Genomic DNA, 18122 nt, shown 5'->3' with positions numbered 1-18122 from the left:
AATTATAGAAGCTATGGCCACAAGTTTCTGATCATTTAGGGGAATGTTGGAGGATAAGAAACCAGCACTTACTTATCACAAGGATATATGATTAAATGAAGTAAACTACGCACCATTTAACATCAGTGATGGGAAAAGTTCTAGAAACAAATCAAGGAGAGTAAGTAGTCACTTGGACAAGTGCAAATGATTAAAGAAAGCCATCATGGATCTCTTAACTATAAATCATATTTAACTCCAGATTGCTAATGAAGAGAAACAGTTAAAGGAAACATTTGAAATGGTGTATGCAGATTTCCAAAAGGCATTAGCTTAGATGCAACAAAAAGGCTTGTCATCAAAATTGAAGATCACAGAATAGTAAAAGCTGAGGCAGCTTTCACAGAAAATTGCCTATGTGGCAAGAATGTAAGGAAAGTAAAGATACATTTTTTTGTCGAGGAAAATAATGGAGGTCAGTACTAGGGCTAGCATTTTTCTTTATGTGTATTTGGATGCTCAGACACGCAGGGCACTATTTTGAGATCTGCAGATGATACTGATGAGGGTTATAGTTAACTTCCATGCTGAGAAAAAGGAGGTCTCAGATTATACTGGCAAATAAACTTAAGGGTACATTTCCAATAGGGGACAAGAGGAGAGAGATCTATAGGTGTAATGGAGCATGGGTGCTCGACAAAGTGGTCCCCCGAACTGCATCAAGTCTTACCAATGTAGAAGAGGCCATATCTGGAGCACCAGATAAAATAGACAACTCCAACAGATTTGCAGGTGAATTGTTGCCTCGCCTGGAGTTCCTCCAGCATTTACTGTGCATTGCTCTGGATTTCCAGCATCTGCAGAATTTGTGTTTAGTAATACAACTCTACTTTAGTTACATTTGCAGTATAGTTGTTGGCGCCATTCTTGAGGAAAAATTAGGGTTCAGAGACAATTACCAAATGATTGCAAGGATTATGGACTGGCTAGAGTTGGGGGTGACCTTCAGATAGAAATGAGATAGATATAGAGTCACCTTTAGAAAGAGATCTGATAGGGGATACTTAAAACCACAAAGAACAAACAACATAAATAAATTCCATCAGTAGATTGGTCAACTAGGCTGCACAAACAATACAATACAGGAACAGGCCCTTGTAGCAATCTAACAGCCTCTTGAACACCACTAACATATCTGCTTCCCCCACTCCACATTGCACTCCATTACAAGCACAAGTCTCTAAAACAAAAACTTGCTAACACACATCTCCTTTAAACTTCCTCTTTCTCACCTTACATGCACATCCTCCAGTACTTGGCATTTCTACCCTTACAGAAAAAAGATCCTGATTGTCTACCCCATTTATGCCTCTTATTATCTTAGAAATTTCTATCAGCTGCCAACACTCCAGAGAAAACAATCCAAGTCTGCCCTACCCCTCCTTAAAGGCCATAACCTCTAATCAAGGAAGCACCCTAGTAAACCTCTTCTGTACTCTTTCCACAACCTTCCAGTAATTAATACTTTCCCAATACTTCAAGTGCAGCCAAACCAAGGTTTAGTTTAGCAGCAACACAACTTCTTGACTCTTGTACTTAATGCCCTGACCAATGAGGCAAGCATGCCAAACACCTTTGTTACCAACCAATTCACTCGTGTGACCACTTTTAGTTGGTTAAGGCCTTGGATCCCAAGATCTACCTGTACATCAGTGTTGGTAACGCTTCTGCTATTAACATACTTTACCCTTACATTAGGTCTCCAAGAAGTATGCACGAGCCATCATTTCTCCACCCATAGCTATACCTGATCTGTAATTTACTGTATCCTTTGACAGACCTATACACTGTCCACAGCTCCATCAATCTTTATGTCATCTGCAGAAGTACTAACCCCATTCATTTACAGTTTGATCTAATTAATTTCTATCTAATCAGAGGCCCCAGCACCTATATCTGTACAACACCACTGACCAAAAACTTCCAGACAGAATAGCACCTTTACACCACTACCTTGCAGATGCCAATTCTGAATCCAAACCACCAGGTCATGACAGATCACATGCACCTTAACCTTCTGGATCGGCTTACCATGGGGGACCTTGTCAAATGCCTTAATAAAATCCAGCTAGACAACATCCATTATCCTTGCCTCATCAGTCACCTTTGTCATCTGCTCAAAAAAAATCTCAATCAAGTTTTTTAAGATATAACCTGTCCTACAAAAAGCCATTTCTGTCCACAATTAGAACATGGCTTTCCAAATGTGTGTGTAAAAACCTAGAATGGTAATTGATAAAGAACCAACAAAGTGAAAAATTTTGCTTTAATTTAGACTCCCTGTGTTTTGTGCTTAGATTCAATTGTAGCACAAAAAAGGGAGCTCTACAAGGATAGAGGAAGGTTTGGTAAAGGGGACCGAGGAAGCGAGATTAGCTGGTTCGCTCTTGCAGAGACAAAACAGACACAAAAAGCCAAACGGACTCCTTCCATGCTGTAACCGTTCTGTGCCACTTTACTCAAAGAAGAACGCACTTCCCATTGAAGAACTGCAACAATGATTCTAGGAATGAGATGGATCAGAGAAGGATTCCCCTAGAAGCCATCTAGTGAAGTGTATTTATTGTTCTCTGGAATTTAGCACAAGGAAAATTGTTTCATTGAAAAAAAAAACTCCTGAAGTCTCAAAAAGGTAGCTAACTCATCTTGACCGAAGGGGCCACAGTCTAAAGAGAAATAGCATTCTAAAGAGAAATTAGCATTCTAATGAGAAATTAGCATTCTAATAAGAAGATTCTTCACTCAGAGTTATTACTCATTGGAATTTTCGAGAGCGGCCACTGAGTGCAACTAAGATACAAAAAGATCAAACTTTGATCATTTAAGGATTCAAGGAATTTTGGAACATGATAATAAAGAAGGATTGAGGTAGGTTAACCTTAAATTTTATTAAATAGTTTGAGGGACTACATGGCCTACTCCTTCACTTATTCCTTCTAGTCTTAATCTCAACTTCTGATTTGAAAGATACACGACTCGAAGGAACAATTAAATTAATTCCACCGAATTAACCATATCCGATTTCAAAACAGAATGCAAAATAACAGATTTACCTATTTTTAGTCATGCAGGTTTTGCAATGGATTACTGTCCATACTGAATCAAACCAAATGTTATATAGTGGTGAATACCAAGATGAGGTCCGTCAAATATTATACAGAGTAAGATATTCAAACAAAAAATTTAAAATAATGTAATCTTCACAAAAAAACTGATACCAAACAAATCAAAGCATCAGAACAAACATCAGAACAAAATCAAAACAAACAAATCAAAGCAGCAGAACGATAAAAATCATATCTTTAAATATGGTCAGGTAAGCCTGCCCATAATTAACAACGCTCCTGAACAATCTACAACCCTTTGGTGAATGGACAAAATGAAATACAACATTGCAAACAAAATACAAGCCAAAGTAAATGTTCAATATTAGCTTTACAGTAAAGTATCAACTCCAATATCTATAAACTCTAATAAATACTTTAAAACATTACATTCTACTGTGGTACTCTAAACACATTTGATTCTCTCACTACACTTATTAGCTAATACATTAACATACCTCCACCAGATCGTGCCCCAGCAGATTCCAGACTATCTGAAGAATTGTGTCGCCTGCGATTCACATCATAACGATTCTCCGGTCGGACAAGTGTTTCAGGATTTTTTTCAATGTTGAGTGATTGCTGTGTAGAGATTTTTTTTTTTTTTTTAAAAAAGTAGAAGAGGTTGGAAAAAAAAAGCATTGATATCAGCAATTAGTTTTAGTCAAAAAATGTTTTAAAAAGGAAAGTACTAAATTAATGGGTTTAAAGAGAGACTTCTAGAGATTTGGACAAATATATCAGTCGATGTGTCGACAACAAGAATTAATCACAACCAGATGACTAGTAACTAATCTGCTCTTACAGCTGTCAGTTAATGGTTCATCTGAATGATATAATGTTCCCTTTCATTATAGCAAACCAAATAGCAAGTACAGAAATCCTGAAGTGGCATTTCAGCTAACAAATAACTTAACTGCCAGATAATAACCAGCTCCATCAAGAGAAAGACAAACCACTTTTCCCTTAACAGTTAAATTATATTATAATCAAATGAATTATCACAGCGGTTACCAACTACCAGAAATTAAAGTCATATAAATATTGAGATTAGAAAACCAGGTAAGAAACTGGGTACTAAGATGTGTACATTATCAATGAGTCAATCCCCTTTCATCTGCCAAGCAGAAGTTGGAATTGTGATGGAATGTTTCCATTTGCCTAATGCACTTCCACCAAGTGGCACAATACTATGCAGGACTAAACAATCTGCATGTCTAACATCCTGGGCACTTTTAAATTTTCACTCCCTCTATCTTCGCATCATACTGCAGCGTTAACACAAACTTGACAACTTCCCAAGACCCAAATGACAGCAACCTCTAAACACATGTTAACAGCATCATCTCTACAATGTAGAAGAGCAAGGGAGATTTACAATATCAAAGTTTTCCTCCAACTCACATATCAACTTTACTTGGAAATACATTGCTTTCACTTCATTATCAACCAGTTAATAACCTGCAACTACCTATCCAACTTCCCCACACTAGCTTAAGACAGCTGCTCACCAAATGAAATTAGCGATGGGCTAATCTTGTCAATGCATCTTTCCACCATGAATGCAGTAGTGCTTCAAAATATTTCCTGCAACTTCTGAAGAGAATTCATATTTTTGAAAGGAAGTTTGAAGAAAGCACTTTAACTACCAGTTGTGAAAGAACATAGAACATGACATTTGGCGGGGGGGTGTTCAGCCCAAAACATCAATTGTACTATTTTGCTGGTGAACGCAGCAGGCCAGGCAGCATCTCTAGGAAGAGGTACAGTCGACGTTTCAGGCCAGACCCTTCGTCAGGAATAACTGAAGGAAGAGCTAGTAAGAGATTTGAAAGTGGGAGGGGGAGGGGGAGATCCAAAATGATAGGAGAAGACCGGAGGGGGCCCCTCTCCCACTTTCAAATCTCTTACTAGCTCTTCCTTCAGTTAGTCCTGACGAAGGGTCTCAGCCTGAAACGTCGACTGTACCTCTTCCTAGAGATGCTGCCTGGCCTGCTGCGTTCACCAGCAACTTTGATGTGTGTTGCTTGAATTTCCAGCATCTGCAGAATTCCTGTTGTTTGCGTTTAATTGTACTATTTTCCTTAGATGCTACCTGGCCTGTAGGGTTCCTCCAGCATTTTGTGTGTTGCTTGGATTTCCAGCATCTGCAGATTTTCTCGTTTGTGAGATGAGATTTGTTGGTTTGTTTCACCCAAACAAACAAATAACCCCAAAAAGAATGCATGCCAAAATTTGCAAATGTCATCAGTTCTTTTTTTTTTTAAGTATCATTTTCATCTTTGTCATCAATTGTTTGTAAAGCTGTTTCCACAGAATGGAAAAATACCAAACTAACCATGGATTCACCAAATGGGGCATTGTTGAGTTTAAAAGAATAGCTGGGTTCTGAATGGAACTTCTTGTTGAGCACAGTTCTATCTTCGATGAGAAATCATTCAGCAGGTTTTTGTTTCTGTTAAACTGTGCAGTAATTCCAGCAAAGGCCAGTAGACATAAAAATCAGGAAGCCAAAAAGAAAACTTTAAATATTAACTGCTTCCCTCTCTCCGTAATGAATAGTTTCAACACTAAACACGAACTGCTGAAAGAACTTAGCAGCATTCATGAAGTCAGAGGGACAGTTGACATTTGGGATCAAGACCCTGAATCAGGATCGAGACTGAAAGAGCGTAAACAGGTGAAGGGTGGGGTGAGGCTGGGCTGGTATGCGATAGCTTGACCCAGGCGATGAGGGAGATGAGTAAATGGAGCCAGTGGATGAGAGGAGAATGAAGTAGGGAAACAGAGGCTGGTGGGTGGTAGGTAGAGGGGAAAACAGGAGCAGATGGAGTTAGGTGCAAGGAAGGGAGGGAGCAAGTGGTACAGGGCGTGTAGGTGATCTGAAATTGGACAATTAATGCTCATGCCATGAAGACAGACAGCAAACAAGATGCCATTTCTCTAGTTTGTGTGTGGCTCACTTTGGCAGTGGAGAAGGCAGACAGGTCAATGTGAGATTGAGAAGAGAAGCTTTTAAGTCCATAGCTAATGGTGGAGGAAGAAATGTAGGGACAAGTGTTGCACCTTCTATGTTTGCAGAGAAGATGTGATTGGCAGAGGGATCTCATTGCAAATGGCAGAAATAATAAATGATGATGTGTAGTACATGGAGGCTGGTAAGGTGAAAGGGGAAGAATGGGGGAATGCTACTTCTGATCTGTCTGGGGTGATAGCAAAGATTCAGAAAATGGGAGAAACGTGAGCCAGCACCATCAACCACAATAGAGAGGAAACAACGTTTCCTGAAAAAGGACATCAGTACCTCCCTGGATCTTCAAATTCCTCAACGGCAGATTAAAGTTAATATGAAATGGCAACATCTCCTCCACGCTCACCACCAGCACAAGCGTATCAGAGCTATGCACTTAGCCTCTTGCACAACTCACATTATACATATGATTGGGTGGCCAAGCACAGCTCCATTCCTACTTTCTGAGGAACTTTTGCACATTTGGTACAACACCAAATACTTTAACAAAAGCTCTATAGATGAACAGTGAAAAGCATCTTAACTGGTTACATCACTGTCTCATATGAAAACACCAATGCCCAGGAACACAAAGGCTACAGAAAGTACTGAATATTACCCAGTCCATCACAAGAAAAGTTTGTCCCACCACTGAGTGTATTAACATCTAGCATTAACACACTTACATGGAAAGCAGCATCCCAAGAAAATATATCATCCAGGTCATGCCACCTTCTCACTATCATTGGGTAGGAGGTACAGAAAACTTGGATCCCACATAATCAGGTTCAGGAACAGTTATAACATTACTGAAGCTACCATCAGGCTCCCTGGACAACTTCATTCACCATTACCCTGAAGTGATTCTACAGAACAGACATTCAAGGACTCTGCAACTCATATTAGAAATCAACATTTTTCTTTTGCTGTTTGTCTTTTTCTGCACATTTTTGTCAGCCTTTGCCTGTTTATGTTGTTTTTCATAAAATTGTATTTTTGTAAATACCTGCAAGAAAATGAATCAAGGTAGCATATCACAATATATGCACATACTTTAATAATTAATTTACTTTGAACTTTTGATTTCAGATACCACAGAATAAAGCCTCATCTTCAGAAAAGATATAATAGAGACCAAAACAGAGAAAGATAAGGCATCCCTAACGAGAAACCAGATGGAAGAAAGTAGCTGTGGGAGTCATTTACCACTGGAGATGGAGACAGAGAGATCCAGAATAGGGAGAAAATTGCCAGAAATGGTCCAAGAGAATTTAAGGCCAGGGTGGAGTTTCATGGCAATAGTGATAAAGTTGATGAGTGCGGAAGGAAGGTGTTCTTTTCTTTTCAAATCTTTTTATTGTTATATTATACAAAAGAAATAACATGAGTACATTGAAGTAACAACACTTACAATGTCTCAAAAAAGACATTATCTGAAAGATTGAAAAAAATTTTTGTGATAACAAAAAAAAACCTACGAAGCTGAAAAAGTGAAAAAAAAAAAGAACCCATTAGGTGTACAACCCCGGAGTCATGCGTCATACAAAAAGCTTCTAAAAATAAACATCAAACCGCCAGCAAGAAAAGAAAATATACTAAAAAATTTACAATTAGATCGTGGAAAAAATCTATCAATTAGCTCAAATGATAATAGTGAACAAATGAGCCCCATCTTTTCTCAAAATCAAATAGTTCAAAGGTTCGACTTCTAATTTTCTCCAAACTAAGACATAGCATCACTTGAGAGAACCATTGTGACAAAGGAAGGTGTTGAATGCCGTAGAGAGGGTTGAGGATAGATGCACGAGCAGTGTTGGAACAAGGGCTGTTCTACATAACCAACAAAAAGACAGGTATGGCAAAGGCTCAAGCAAGCGACCTTTGCTACAGCTCTGATTTGTAGTAAGCTAGAGGAGTCAAAATAAAAGTGGCTCAGCTTAACAAGTTCTGCGAGGCAGTGGAAGATTTAGTGGAGAGGAGCTGGTTGGTTCTTTGCTTCAGAAAGTAGCAGCGCCCCCCCAAAAGATTGGTGATAAAGATGAGGCAGTGGGACCCAGGGAATTATATATTGTTAATAATGGTGGAGAATCTGTGAGGTGTCCTGGATGTCGGTGGGAAAGGGAGATGGAACAGAATCAAGGTTTGAAGAGACAAGTTCAGTGGACAGGAAGAAACAAAGGTCCTACCAAGACAGTACTACTTGTAAATTTTGGGTACTATGGGGTAGAGGTACCATCATGCTGGGTGCCATGGAGGGTATTTAATTTGATGAATGTGAATATCAAAAAGGAGATCAACTCAGAGGCAATGGGCAGCAAAGCTACCACCTGCATTCCTTACGTTAGCCTTTGCCTTTGTCAAAGATAGTGCTGTTAGAGCCTTAGCAAAGGAAGTTGCAATAAGATAACACTGAGGCTAAAAACTGAATAGGTGGCAATGGAAAGTTAGCAGTAATTCAAGTGGATAATCATCTGGCTAATATGAGATGTAGCTGGAGAGGAAGGATGGAAGTTACTGAATTATTAGCCATAATTTTTCAAAACCCTATAGATTCAGGGACTGTGCACGAAAACTGAATAATGAAAACAAAATTATATTTTTTAAAAAGGTTTTCATGATAGTTGCAGTAACTACAAGCCAGTGAGTTTAATCTCAGGTGTGGGAAAACTTAAAAACTATAATCTGAAAAAGAAAAAGCAGTCACTTTGACTTCTGGATTAATTGAGGAACTTGGCATTAATTTGTTAAAAACAAATCACTTCCCCAACCTGATAGAAAGCTATAACAAGGTGGTAGAGGATTATCGAAGGAATTGAGTTCACATGGTATATACAGATTTCTAAAAGGTTAACAAGAAAATATCAAATAGTCTCGTGACCAAGACTGAAGTATAAGAATGCAATGGACAGCGGCCACAATGACATAAAATTGGCAAAGTGAAAATAGTGAATGGTTGTTTCTCAGAGGTCAGGGAAGTGAACTATGAAACACAAAAATTGGAAGCATTATGAAACTGTGAGGAATTGGAATTGATTTCAAGATAAACATCAACTGCTGATAATCTATGTATTTGTATGAAGCTTTGAAAGTGAGAGAATGGGGAGAAACAGCAGTTTAAAAAGTGCATCAGCTTAGAAATGGAAGAAGAGCTCAAGAACAAGGAAACTAAAATCAACTCCTACTCTATTTTACTGTGGCTCAATGAAAGCTGTTTGCAGAAAATTAATAAAACAAAAAGAGTACTGGGTAATAGAGGCAGCAAACATAATTTGTAGAATATTTATGAAATTATGTGAAAATAAAACTGTAAGGGGACAGAAAGAGCTGATCAGATACTGAAAAGTAAATCACTCATTGAGACAGAAGTAACAAATGAATACTTTACAGTTATCCTCCTCAGTACAGATAATGTTGGTAGAGTCTCAGCAAAAAAAAAGAAATTTGGCTAGTCTAAAAATTGATAAAGAAATAGAAGAACCAGCTGTATGAAGCAGATAAATCACCCATTCAAAATGGGATATATGCTCAGTTCCTTAAGTAAGGGAGGAAATTACAGAGGCTCTGCACACATCTACCAAACAACTGTAGATTCAGAGATACTGCCCAAGGACTGGAAATTGGCAAATGTTATACCCTGATTCACAAAAGGAATAGAGAAAACCTTATAACTAGAGTCATCAGATTAAAATTTTACGAACAATATATTAGATAGAGAGTTAGTAACATGTCTGGACTAATACAGAAATCTTGCAACTGGCTTGACAGGTTTATGTTCTTTTTAAATAAGAGGGTTGATGAGGAAAATGTAGTTGATGTAGTAATATATAGACTTCCAAAAGGAATGCAATGAAAAGCCACATTAGGTTTGTCATCAAGTTTGATAACCTTGGAATAAATGGGGCTCTATCATGGAAAGAAAATTGGTAGCAGAAAATAGTGTTCTTCTGGACTAATGCAGAGTATAGAGCTGTCCAGGATTGATCCCAAAAGCCTTACTTTTCTTATGACCTCATAATGATTAGATTTTAGTTTACAGATTATTTTTTTACTCAAGCATCACTCATTCAGGTGCCTTGCTGTTTGGTGTGGGTGATCATGTTTCTCCATCCACGGCCGAACTGTAGTTGTTGCCTCCCTTGTTTCTAACCATGATGTTATTCCATCTATCATTTCCATTCTCTGTCTGCCTCTGGTTCTTTTTCCTTCCAGCTTTCCAGTTGTAACTAAATGTTCTAATGGCTCTCTTCACATGATGTGTCCAAAGAATTCTGATGGCTGTTTTCTGATTTTTTTTTTTTTTAAAAGTAATGTAAGTTTTGTTTTCGTTCTCTGCAGAACTTCTTCGTTGGTTATCCTGTCCGTAGATGATAATGCATAGCATTCTTCTGAGGAACCACATCACTGCTGCATTGATTCTTTTTTCCACTGCATTTGTGATGGTCCATGAGTCGCAGCCTTACATCAATATAGGAAGAATGTAGCCGCTGAGAGTTCCAAGGCGGATGTCAGTTGCTATTTTCTTGCTCGTTAGGATGTTTCTCATTTCTGTAAATGCTGTTCTTGCCATTGCTATTCTTACTTCTATGTCTGTTTTGCATTTGCCATCAGATGTTACCCATGATCCAAGATATGAACTTGTTTCAGGATTTCATTTCCCAATACGATCGTACAGTTTGGGATATCAGGTTTCTTTGATATTACCATTACTTCAGTTTTCATTTTAAGGTTAAGCCAAGTCTTTCGCTCTCTGTGTTGACGGTAGATACTAGTTTCTGTAAACTTACTTCACTGTTTGCTATCAGTACTGTATCATCCGCATAGCAGAGGTTGTTGATATTGTATCCTCCTATACTTATTCCAAGTAGGTCTTGTATGGTTCTCATGACGTTTTCACTGTACAGGGAGAACAGGTCTGATAATAGAACTCAACCCAGTCTGACTCCTCTCTTCACTGGCTGATATTCACCCATCTCGTTGTCTATCTGTATGGCTGCACTCTGTTGCCAGTAGAGATTCCTGATTATTCCTAGACCTTTTCCATCGATATTGATATATTTTTAAGCATTTTCATGATGACTTGGTGTTTCACTGGATCAAAGGCTTTTTGTGAAACAGAAGTATAGGTCTTGTTGTACTTCTATTGACCTTTCAATAATATTCCTGAGAATATAAGTGGCGTTTGATGTTCCCTTGCCTTCAACAAAGCCGTACTGTTCTTCACCAATCCCTGGTTTAATTTTGTGTCTTATGCTGAGCATGATGATTTTAAGTAGAATTTTTGTGAGGGGGCTCATTAAACTAATTGTTCTGTGTTGCCCACACTCTGTTGCACCTGGTTTCTTTGGCAGTGCAATGAATACTGTCTTTAAAAGATCTTCTAGTACTTTGCCACTGTTGTATATTCTATTCAATATGATTGTTAATTTCTCTACACCAAAATCTTCTAGCGTTTCATACAGTTCAATCAGAATGTTATCTGGTCCTGATGATTTCCCCTTTTCCATTTTCTTCATAGCATGTTCCACTTCTTCTTTCAGTATTGCTGGGCCCCTCGTTGTTGTTGCCAATATCAAAGTTGTCCTCTCGGTCTTTGTCGTCGTATAGGTCTTTGATGTATTCTGACCATCTTTGCATTATTTTTCCATAATTGTAGAGCCGTCTTTTGTTTTTATACATTCTGTTGTTGCCCCAATTTTCTTCCAATTTGTGACCTCTTTGATCTCGTTGTGCATACATTTGCTGCTGTTGGTCTTCTGCAATTGTTCTATTAATTCACATTTGTCCTTAAGCTACTTTTCTTTTGCTTCCTTGCACTTGGTTGTTATCTGTGCATGCAAGGATACATAGGCTTTTTCATTTTCCTTACATTTTCTTCTTTGTTCCATAAGATTCAGCATTTCTTCTGTCATGAATTTATTTTTAGCTTTTTTCTGTTGTTTGGGAATCACCTCTAGTGCTGCTTGTGTTATGCTGTCTCTGAGGTTTTCCCATTGCTGTTCTATAATAGTGATGTTTTGTAGAGCCTCGAATTTGTTCTTCACTGTTATTTGGAATTCATTTTTGATGTCACTGTTTTTTTCTCTCAAAAGTCCCAAATTCAGCTTTGGCTCTACTCTTGGTCTTTTAAGCTTTCTGAGTCTCAGGTACATCAAGCCGATTATTGGTACATGATCACTGTAGCAGTCCACACCCAGATATGTTTCCCAGGATTTCAGTGCATTTCTACACCTTCTCCTTATAAGCACGTAATCAGTCTGGTTTCTGCTGTTATCCCCTGGGCTCTTCCAGTCCATAGTTTTCTCGGGTGTTGCTTGAAGACGGTATTACCAATTATATAATCTTTTTCTGTGACCCATATAGGTAGTTGTTCACCTCTCTCATTTCTCTCACCTATGCCGTAATGCCCAATATTGTCCTCGTCCCTGGTCTTGCCTACTTTTGCATTGAAGTCACCTGGAATAATGGTATTTTCTGAGCTTTTACATTGTCTTAATGCTGTTTCTAGTTCGTCATAAAATTTGATCGATGCTTTCTTCACTGCTGTCTGCTGTTGGGGCATAAACTTGAACAATGTTAATGTCAAAAGGTTTTGCATGTAGTTTCACAAGTAACATTCGATCTGATATTGTCCAATAGCCTTTTATTGATTTTGCATGTTCTTCATCTAACATAATTCCAACACCTTTTTACTGTATTTCTCCTCCTGAGTAAATGATGGTATATCCCTCTGATCCCGTTTTACCAGCTCCTCTCCACCTCATCTCGCACATTCCCAAGGTGTTGATTTTTAATCTTTCCATCTGCTGTTTGATGTTGTCTAGTTTACCAGGTTGGTTAAGGGTTCTTACATTCCAGGTTGTTAATCTGATCTTCTTTGCTTTTAATCTGCCGGCAGTCGCTGGATTACAGTCGAGGTTCATCTGTGGACATGAGATCCTCTACCGGATGAGGCTCCATTCACATCTTTCAGCTGAGACTGTAGTTGATTTGAGTTCATGATTGTACAAGGGAGGAATACTGAAGTGGTTTCCCGTTGCCTTCTTCAGTTGCAGTGTCCACACTGGACGGGTAACCCTGACCATTGATCAGCAGATTCATCTGCCCAGCGTTTTTAGTTTTACAACCATAAATTCCAATTGTAGAATCTGCTTGTAAAACCATCCACCACCTGCAAACCATGGCTTCACGTGACCCTGATTGGGAGGCTAAACAGGTAGTATACCTTGCCCAAGGGTGACCTGTAGGCTATCGGACAGAAGGAGCGCCTTACACCTCCTTTTGCTGAGCAATTGCACAGCACCGACACCGACAAGCATACAACTTACAAAAAAGGGGTGGGGACACAAAGCTAGAGGTGGACTGATCTGTGAGGAGGGTGGTTACAAACTTCAAGGAGATGCAGGCAGAGTAAGTAAAGAGGTGACAGGTAAAACTTAGTGCAGGGAAATGTGATGTTTTATTAGTGCACAGCCTGACAAAATTGGTTGATAAAACATATGGGACCCTGGCCTTCATAATGGGGGCATAAAGTACAAGAGCAAGCAAGTCACCTGGAACCTTTTCAAGTCACTGGCTTGGACCCGAGTGGAATATTCTGGCTAGTTCTAGCACCACAATGTGGGAAAAAAATGTCTTAAGTGAGGGTTTAGTACATACTTATCGAATTGAATCCATGGCTCAGGGGCTTTACATGGATACTCTGGAAAGCTGGATTTGTTGTCAAACAAAGGAAATGCTAAAGAGATCTGGTAAACTATTTAAAACCCTGAAAAGTCAAAGAAGGTGTAGATAGAAAAACTACTGATACAGGAAGTTGGTTAAGAATTAGGGAATAAAAATGCTCAAATGAAAAAGAATTAGAAGTGAGAGGAGAATTTTTTAAAAATCCTCTGCAAATGACTGCAGCAGGTTGCACTGGCAGGGTGGTAGTGGATTCAGAGTCAACAGTAGTTTGTTGGATCCTGGTGATTTTGCGATCCAAATGTTCTTCAGAAGCCAAGAATGAGACATAAAACCTGATGGTTACAGTTGTTCATTAAATGTATGAGAACAAAGATTTGGTTGTCTTTCCTAAATTCTAACTTAAGACTAAACAAAAAAACATGTTCCAATAATAAGAATAATCCTATGAAATATACAGATTCAGTAGTGTGACATCTGCCAGAGAAGCTTCTAGAAAAATAAATCAGCTACATTACAATTACTGAAAAAAAAATCATTCAACAATTACACGTATATACCTACGTATATACTGTAGGTGATTAAAATGCAAGCACAAGTTAAACTACGAGAAAAATAACAATTTTACACTCTAATCCAACAAGTTCAAAAAGAATTTGAATAACTGTCTAAAAGTGCAAGAATTTGTGGAAGGACCAACTGACTTGCTCTTGCAAAAAGCCAGTATAGATTTGATAAGCCAAATGGCCTCCACTCCTGATTTCTACAAATTTTCTAAACCAAGTCTTGGAGCACAAATATAAACCCATCAGTAGTTAGGTTACTGAAGGTATTCTCAAACTATTTCCCCAAGTAGACCAAGCATATTGTCTCAATGTGTTATGCAAGCTGCACCTAGATAAGAGTTTCCCATAGATTCATTTCAAAGAGGATCCTGGATGGACGTGAGGATAGTCTAATGCAGTCTAGGCCATGACTTGAAAACTGTTGACAACCATATGCAGCCTAAATATACCCTAAATATGGAAAGGGCATTAAAAACTAAAACTAAGATTCTAAGTGGCTCCAGTGTTCCACCAGGAGGAACACTGAAGTCACTCCAATAAAATCACAGCAAAGTACTTGCCACCCCTTAGGGTTTGCCCATGGTAAGTAACTGCCTGACCTGTGCAAGTGAAAGCCTTAATATTGCATTAGCTTCAATTATGTTGAACTAGTTAGCTTAATACATGGCTTAACTGCATTTCTGGAGATACCAATATACGTATGGCAGCTGCAGATACCAAGTTTAACAGTCATTTTCAGTGAACCTTACAGACTTCAAAGGGGTAGTATTCCTAGAAAACAGTCCGAATCGTGACTTTCTGTAAGGTTGAGGAGTATCATCTGCGCATATAACATGAGAATTTTTAAAAATTGCTGTTTTACCCATCTAAATTTAGAAAGAGCGAATTTTTTATTCAGAATCCCATTTTTTGTGGTAGCTCATTGTGAATTTTGCAAGGGTGAATTACCATTACCTGAACAGTAGGGGTCTCTTATACAAGTTTACTGAAGAAATGTCCTATTCTATGCTCACAGCATTTGTCCCCACCTCACTTCTTAACATATTACTTCTGGCTCAACTAGACAAAGATGAGCCTAGCCTCCTTTCCACTGATCTCCCAACTTAACATTACCTCCTTTTAATTTACTTTATTTAGCAATACAGTGCAGAGTCGTCCTCCCGGCCCTTCGAGCCACACTACCCCAGCAACCTCCAACAAACCTGATCATGGGACAATTTACAATGACCAATTAATCTACCCCGTATGTCTTTAGACTGTCGAACTTACTTTATAATTTATTGTCGCCAAACAATTGATACTAGAGCGTACAATCATCACAGCGATATTTAATTCTGCGCTTCACACTCGCTGGATAGTAAACATTAAAAATTTAAATTATAAATCATAAATAGAAAATAGAAAAGGGAAAGTAAGGTAGTGCAAAAAAACCGAGAGGCAGGTCCAGATATTGAGAAGGTACGGCCCAGATCCGGGTCAGGATCGGTTCAGCAGTTTTATCACAGTTGGAAAGAAGCTGTACCCAAATCTGGCCGTACAACTCCTTATAGAACGGTATTGCCATAAAACAAACAATATATTTCAGTGTTATTAAAACTTAATTCTGACATATTGTTATTCATCTGCAGAAGAACATCACAACTAATTACAAGCATTTATTGCCAGCCTCTAATTGCCCATTCCATGGTGGCTGGTGGTGAGTCAGTTCCTTTTTCCATTGTTGCAGTTCTTACATAACAATTTTTGACATTCCTCAATGGCTTGCTCAACTATGCAAGAGAACCATTAAATGCCAAACTAGGTACAAAGAGGTAGACATCTCTGCTAAACTAGAACAAGTTCCTTTTTGTTTTGATGATCTGATAATTCCATGGCTACCATCATTGAGTCTCGCAATGCATATTAAATTTTAAGTTCACTTGTTACTACATTGAAAAATAAAGCAAATTAAAGTACAGGTCTATGAGCAAAGGGATTAAGTTTGGTTTCTCTGGCAAAGAACCAGCACAAGTAGAGCAAGTCAATTCCATTTTTGATCAAAATGTGCTATGGCTTTGTTTGCACTAATACAAAGTGATTGTTTAATGTTAACTAAATAATGCACCTTAATCTAGCAAAATAAATTCAGCATAATTAAGATGTAGCACATCATCCTGCAGCTAAGTGGATGCTCGAGAAATCTGACTATGGGGCCAAAGAGGCCAATCAGCTCCATTAATGACAATCCGGGTCAAATCTCAACAAGTAACACAAATTTCATTATAACAAATTAAGAGTGGAATGATTTTACTTGTGCATATGCAAGAGTACATTATGTCCACCAAAAGCAATTAGATGAACAAAAAGCCCTAAAATATTCAAACATTTTAAAGCTTTAAAAATTAACAACTGTATTGCAATACCTTGGTTGATGAAGGTGGAGTTGGAAAATTAAGCCAGGCTGGAGCAAAGTCATGCTGCGCCATTTAGGTCCTATGTCTCAGAGTTTTAAAATAAGGTATCAACACCTCATGGCAAATCCCTGAAAAAGTGAAAGCAATTAATTACTATAAAATCTACTTGCTGGTTCCCTAACCGAATCATTAAAGAATATAACATTACCCAACTCATTTTCACTATAAAATGTTTCCATTAATTTTAATTATGACAATTAGCTATAAAACTAATGCAGTGCTCCGAAAGCAATTGAGGGTCCAGCAACATACCTTTCTCCAAAAAGAGAGGAATCCCACAATGTGAACTTCCCAGCAACAGCACCACAAGACTCTGCTTCTTTTCATTGCAGCACAGCATAAGGATCTCTCAAAGGGTCATTTTTTCCAGTTATATGCGCAACAGCACTTATTGCTGTATAAATCTGGCAAAAAGTCTGAAAACTATAGGAATACATATTTAACATTAAATTCAAACATTTTCATAGAATTTTAATGCATTTCCCTTTAAGATTATAAAAATCTCTGTGAAAATATGCTTCATAGTTGTAGATTTTGTTCTGTAAAGGACTTCATTACACAGAAGATGGTGATTTCCTGGACCTTAAGACTGACCAACAAATGAAGAAAAATCATCATTGTTGTAAAATGTTATCTAGGCTGAATAATTTGCAGCGTACAGATGGTAGATCATAAAATATCATAACATCGACACACTGCCCTGGTGTTTTTGAAACTTGTTACATCCTCTTCTTGCACTACCTCTTCTTGCACTAAAATCTTAAGATTCACACATATATTAAACTCCTTTAAACCCACCAAACCACATTCGAAAAAGATTAACTATCAGCCACATTATCATGTTTAGTTTAAACTGATGTTCACAAAGCAATACAAAAATTCTCAAAAAAAAGTACATTAATCATAATAACGAGCACAAGGGACAGTTAAATTCTTTATTTCCAGACAATATGTGGCTGAAAGTTACATATTTATAGCTAAGCACAAAATATTGCCACAGTCAATTCATCTTGAAGGTATTTATCTGGTTAAAGTATGCAAAAATGCATTAATTAACAAATTTAAATTGGATTTAAATTGAAATCAAACCATCCAGTCAAGTACCACAAAAGTATTAATGTTTAAAATATACCACAACCAATAAAAGGGAACAGGTTAAAAACTTTGCTGGAAGTGAAGTAAGTTCAATTTCAGATAGTATCAAATCTTAAAACTATGACTGTCTACAGTTAACTGTGAAGCTTTATTGTACTGTCAATTACACAAGAAA

At 37.9% G+C, this 18122-nt stretch overlaps 1 protein-coding gene across 1 annotated transcript in view; it reads right to left on the bottom strand.

Annotated features, from left to right (window-relative positions):
• Window positions 1–18122, bottom strand: part of LOC140195008 (vasculin-like) — a 55089-nt gene that overhangs the window by 33400 nt on the left and 3567 nt on the right. Inside the window, exons 2-4 of the mRNA XM_072252554.1 lie at window positions 17105–17275; window positions 16802–16920; window positions 3602–3725 (exon numbers count right to left, since the gene is read on the bottom strand). Coding sequence (XP_072108655.1) covers window positions 3602–3725; window positions 16802–16864 — 187 coding nt within the window. The 5' untranslated portion in view covers window positions 16865–16920; window positions 17105–17275. The remainder of the gene's footprint in view (window positions 1–3601; window positions 3726–16801; window positions 16921–17104; window positions 17276–18122) is intronic.

Source organism: Mobula birostris, chromosome 3, assembly GCF_030028105.1.
Source record: "Mobula birostris isolate sMobBir1 chromosome 3, sMobBir1.hap1, whole genome shotgun sequence".
NCBI lineage: Eukaryota > Metazoa > Chordata > Chondrichthyes > Myliobatiformes > Myliobatidae > Mobula > Mobula birostris.
Note: the sequence above shows the minus strand (reverse complement) of the source record. Positions and strands in the feature narration are given on the sequence as shown.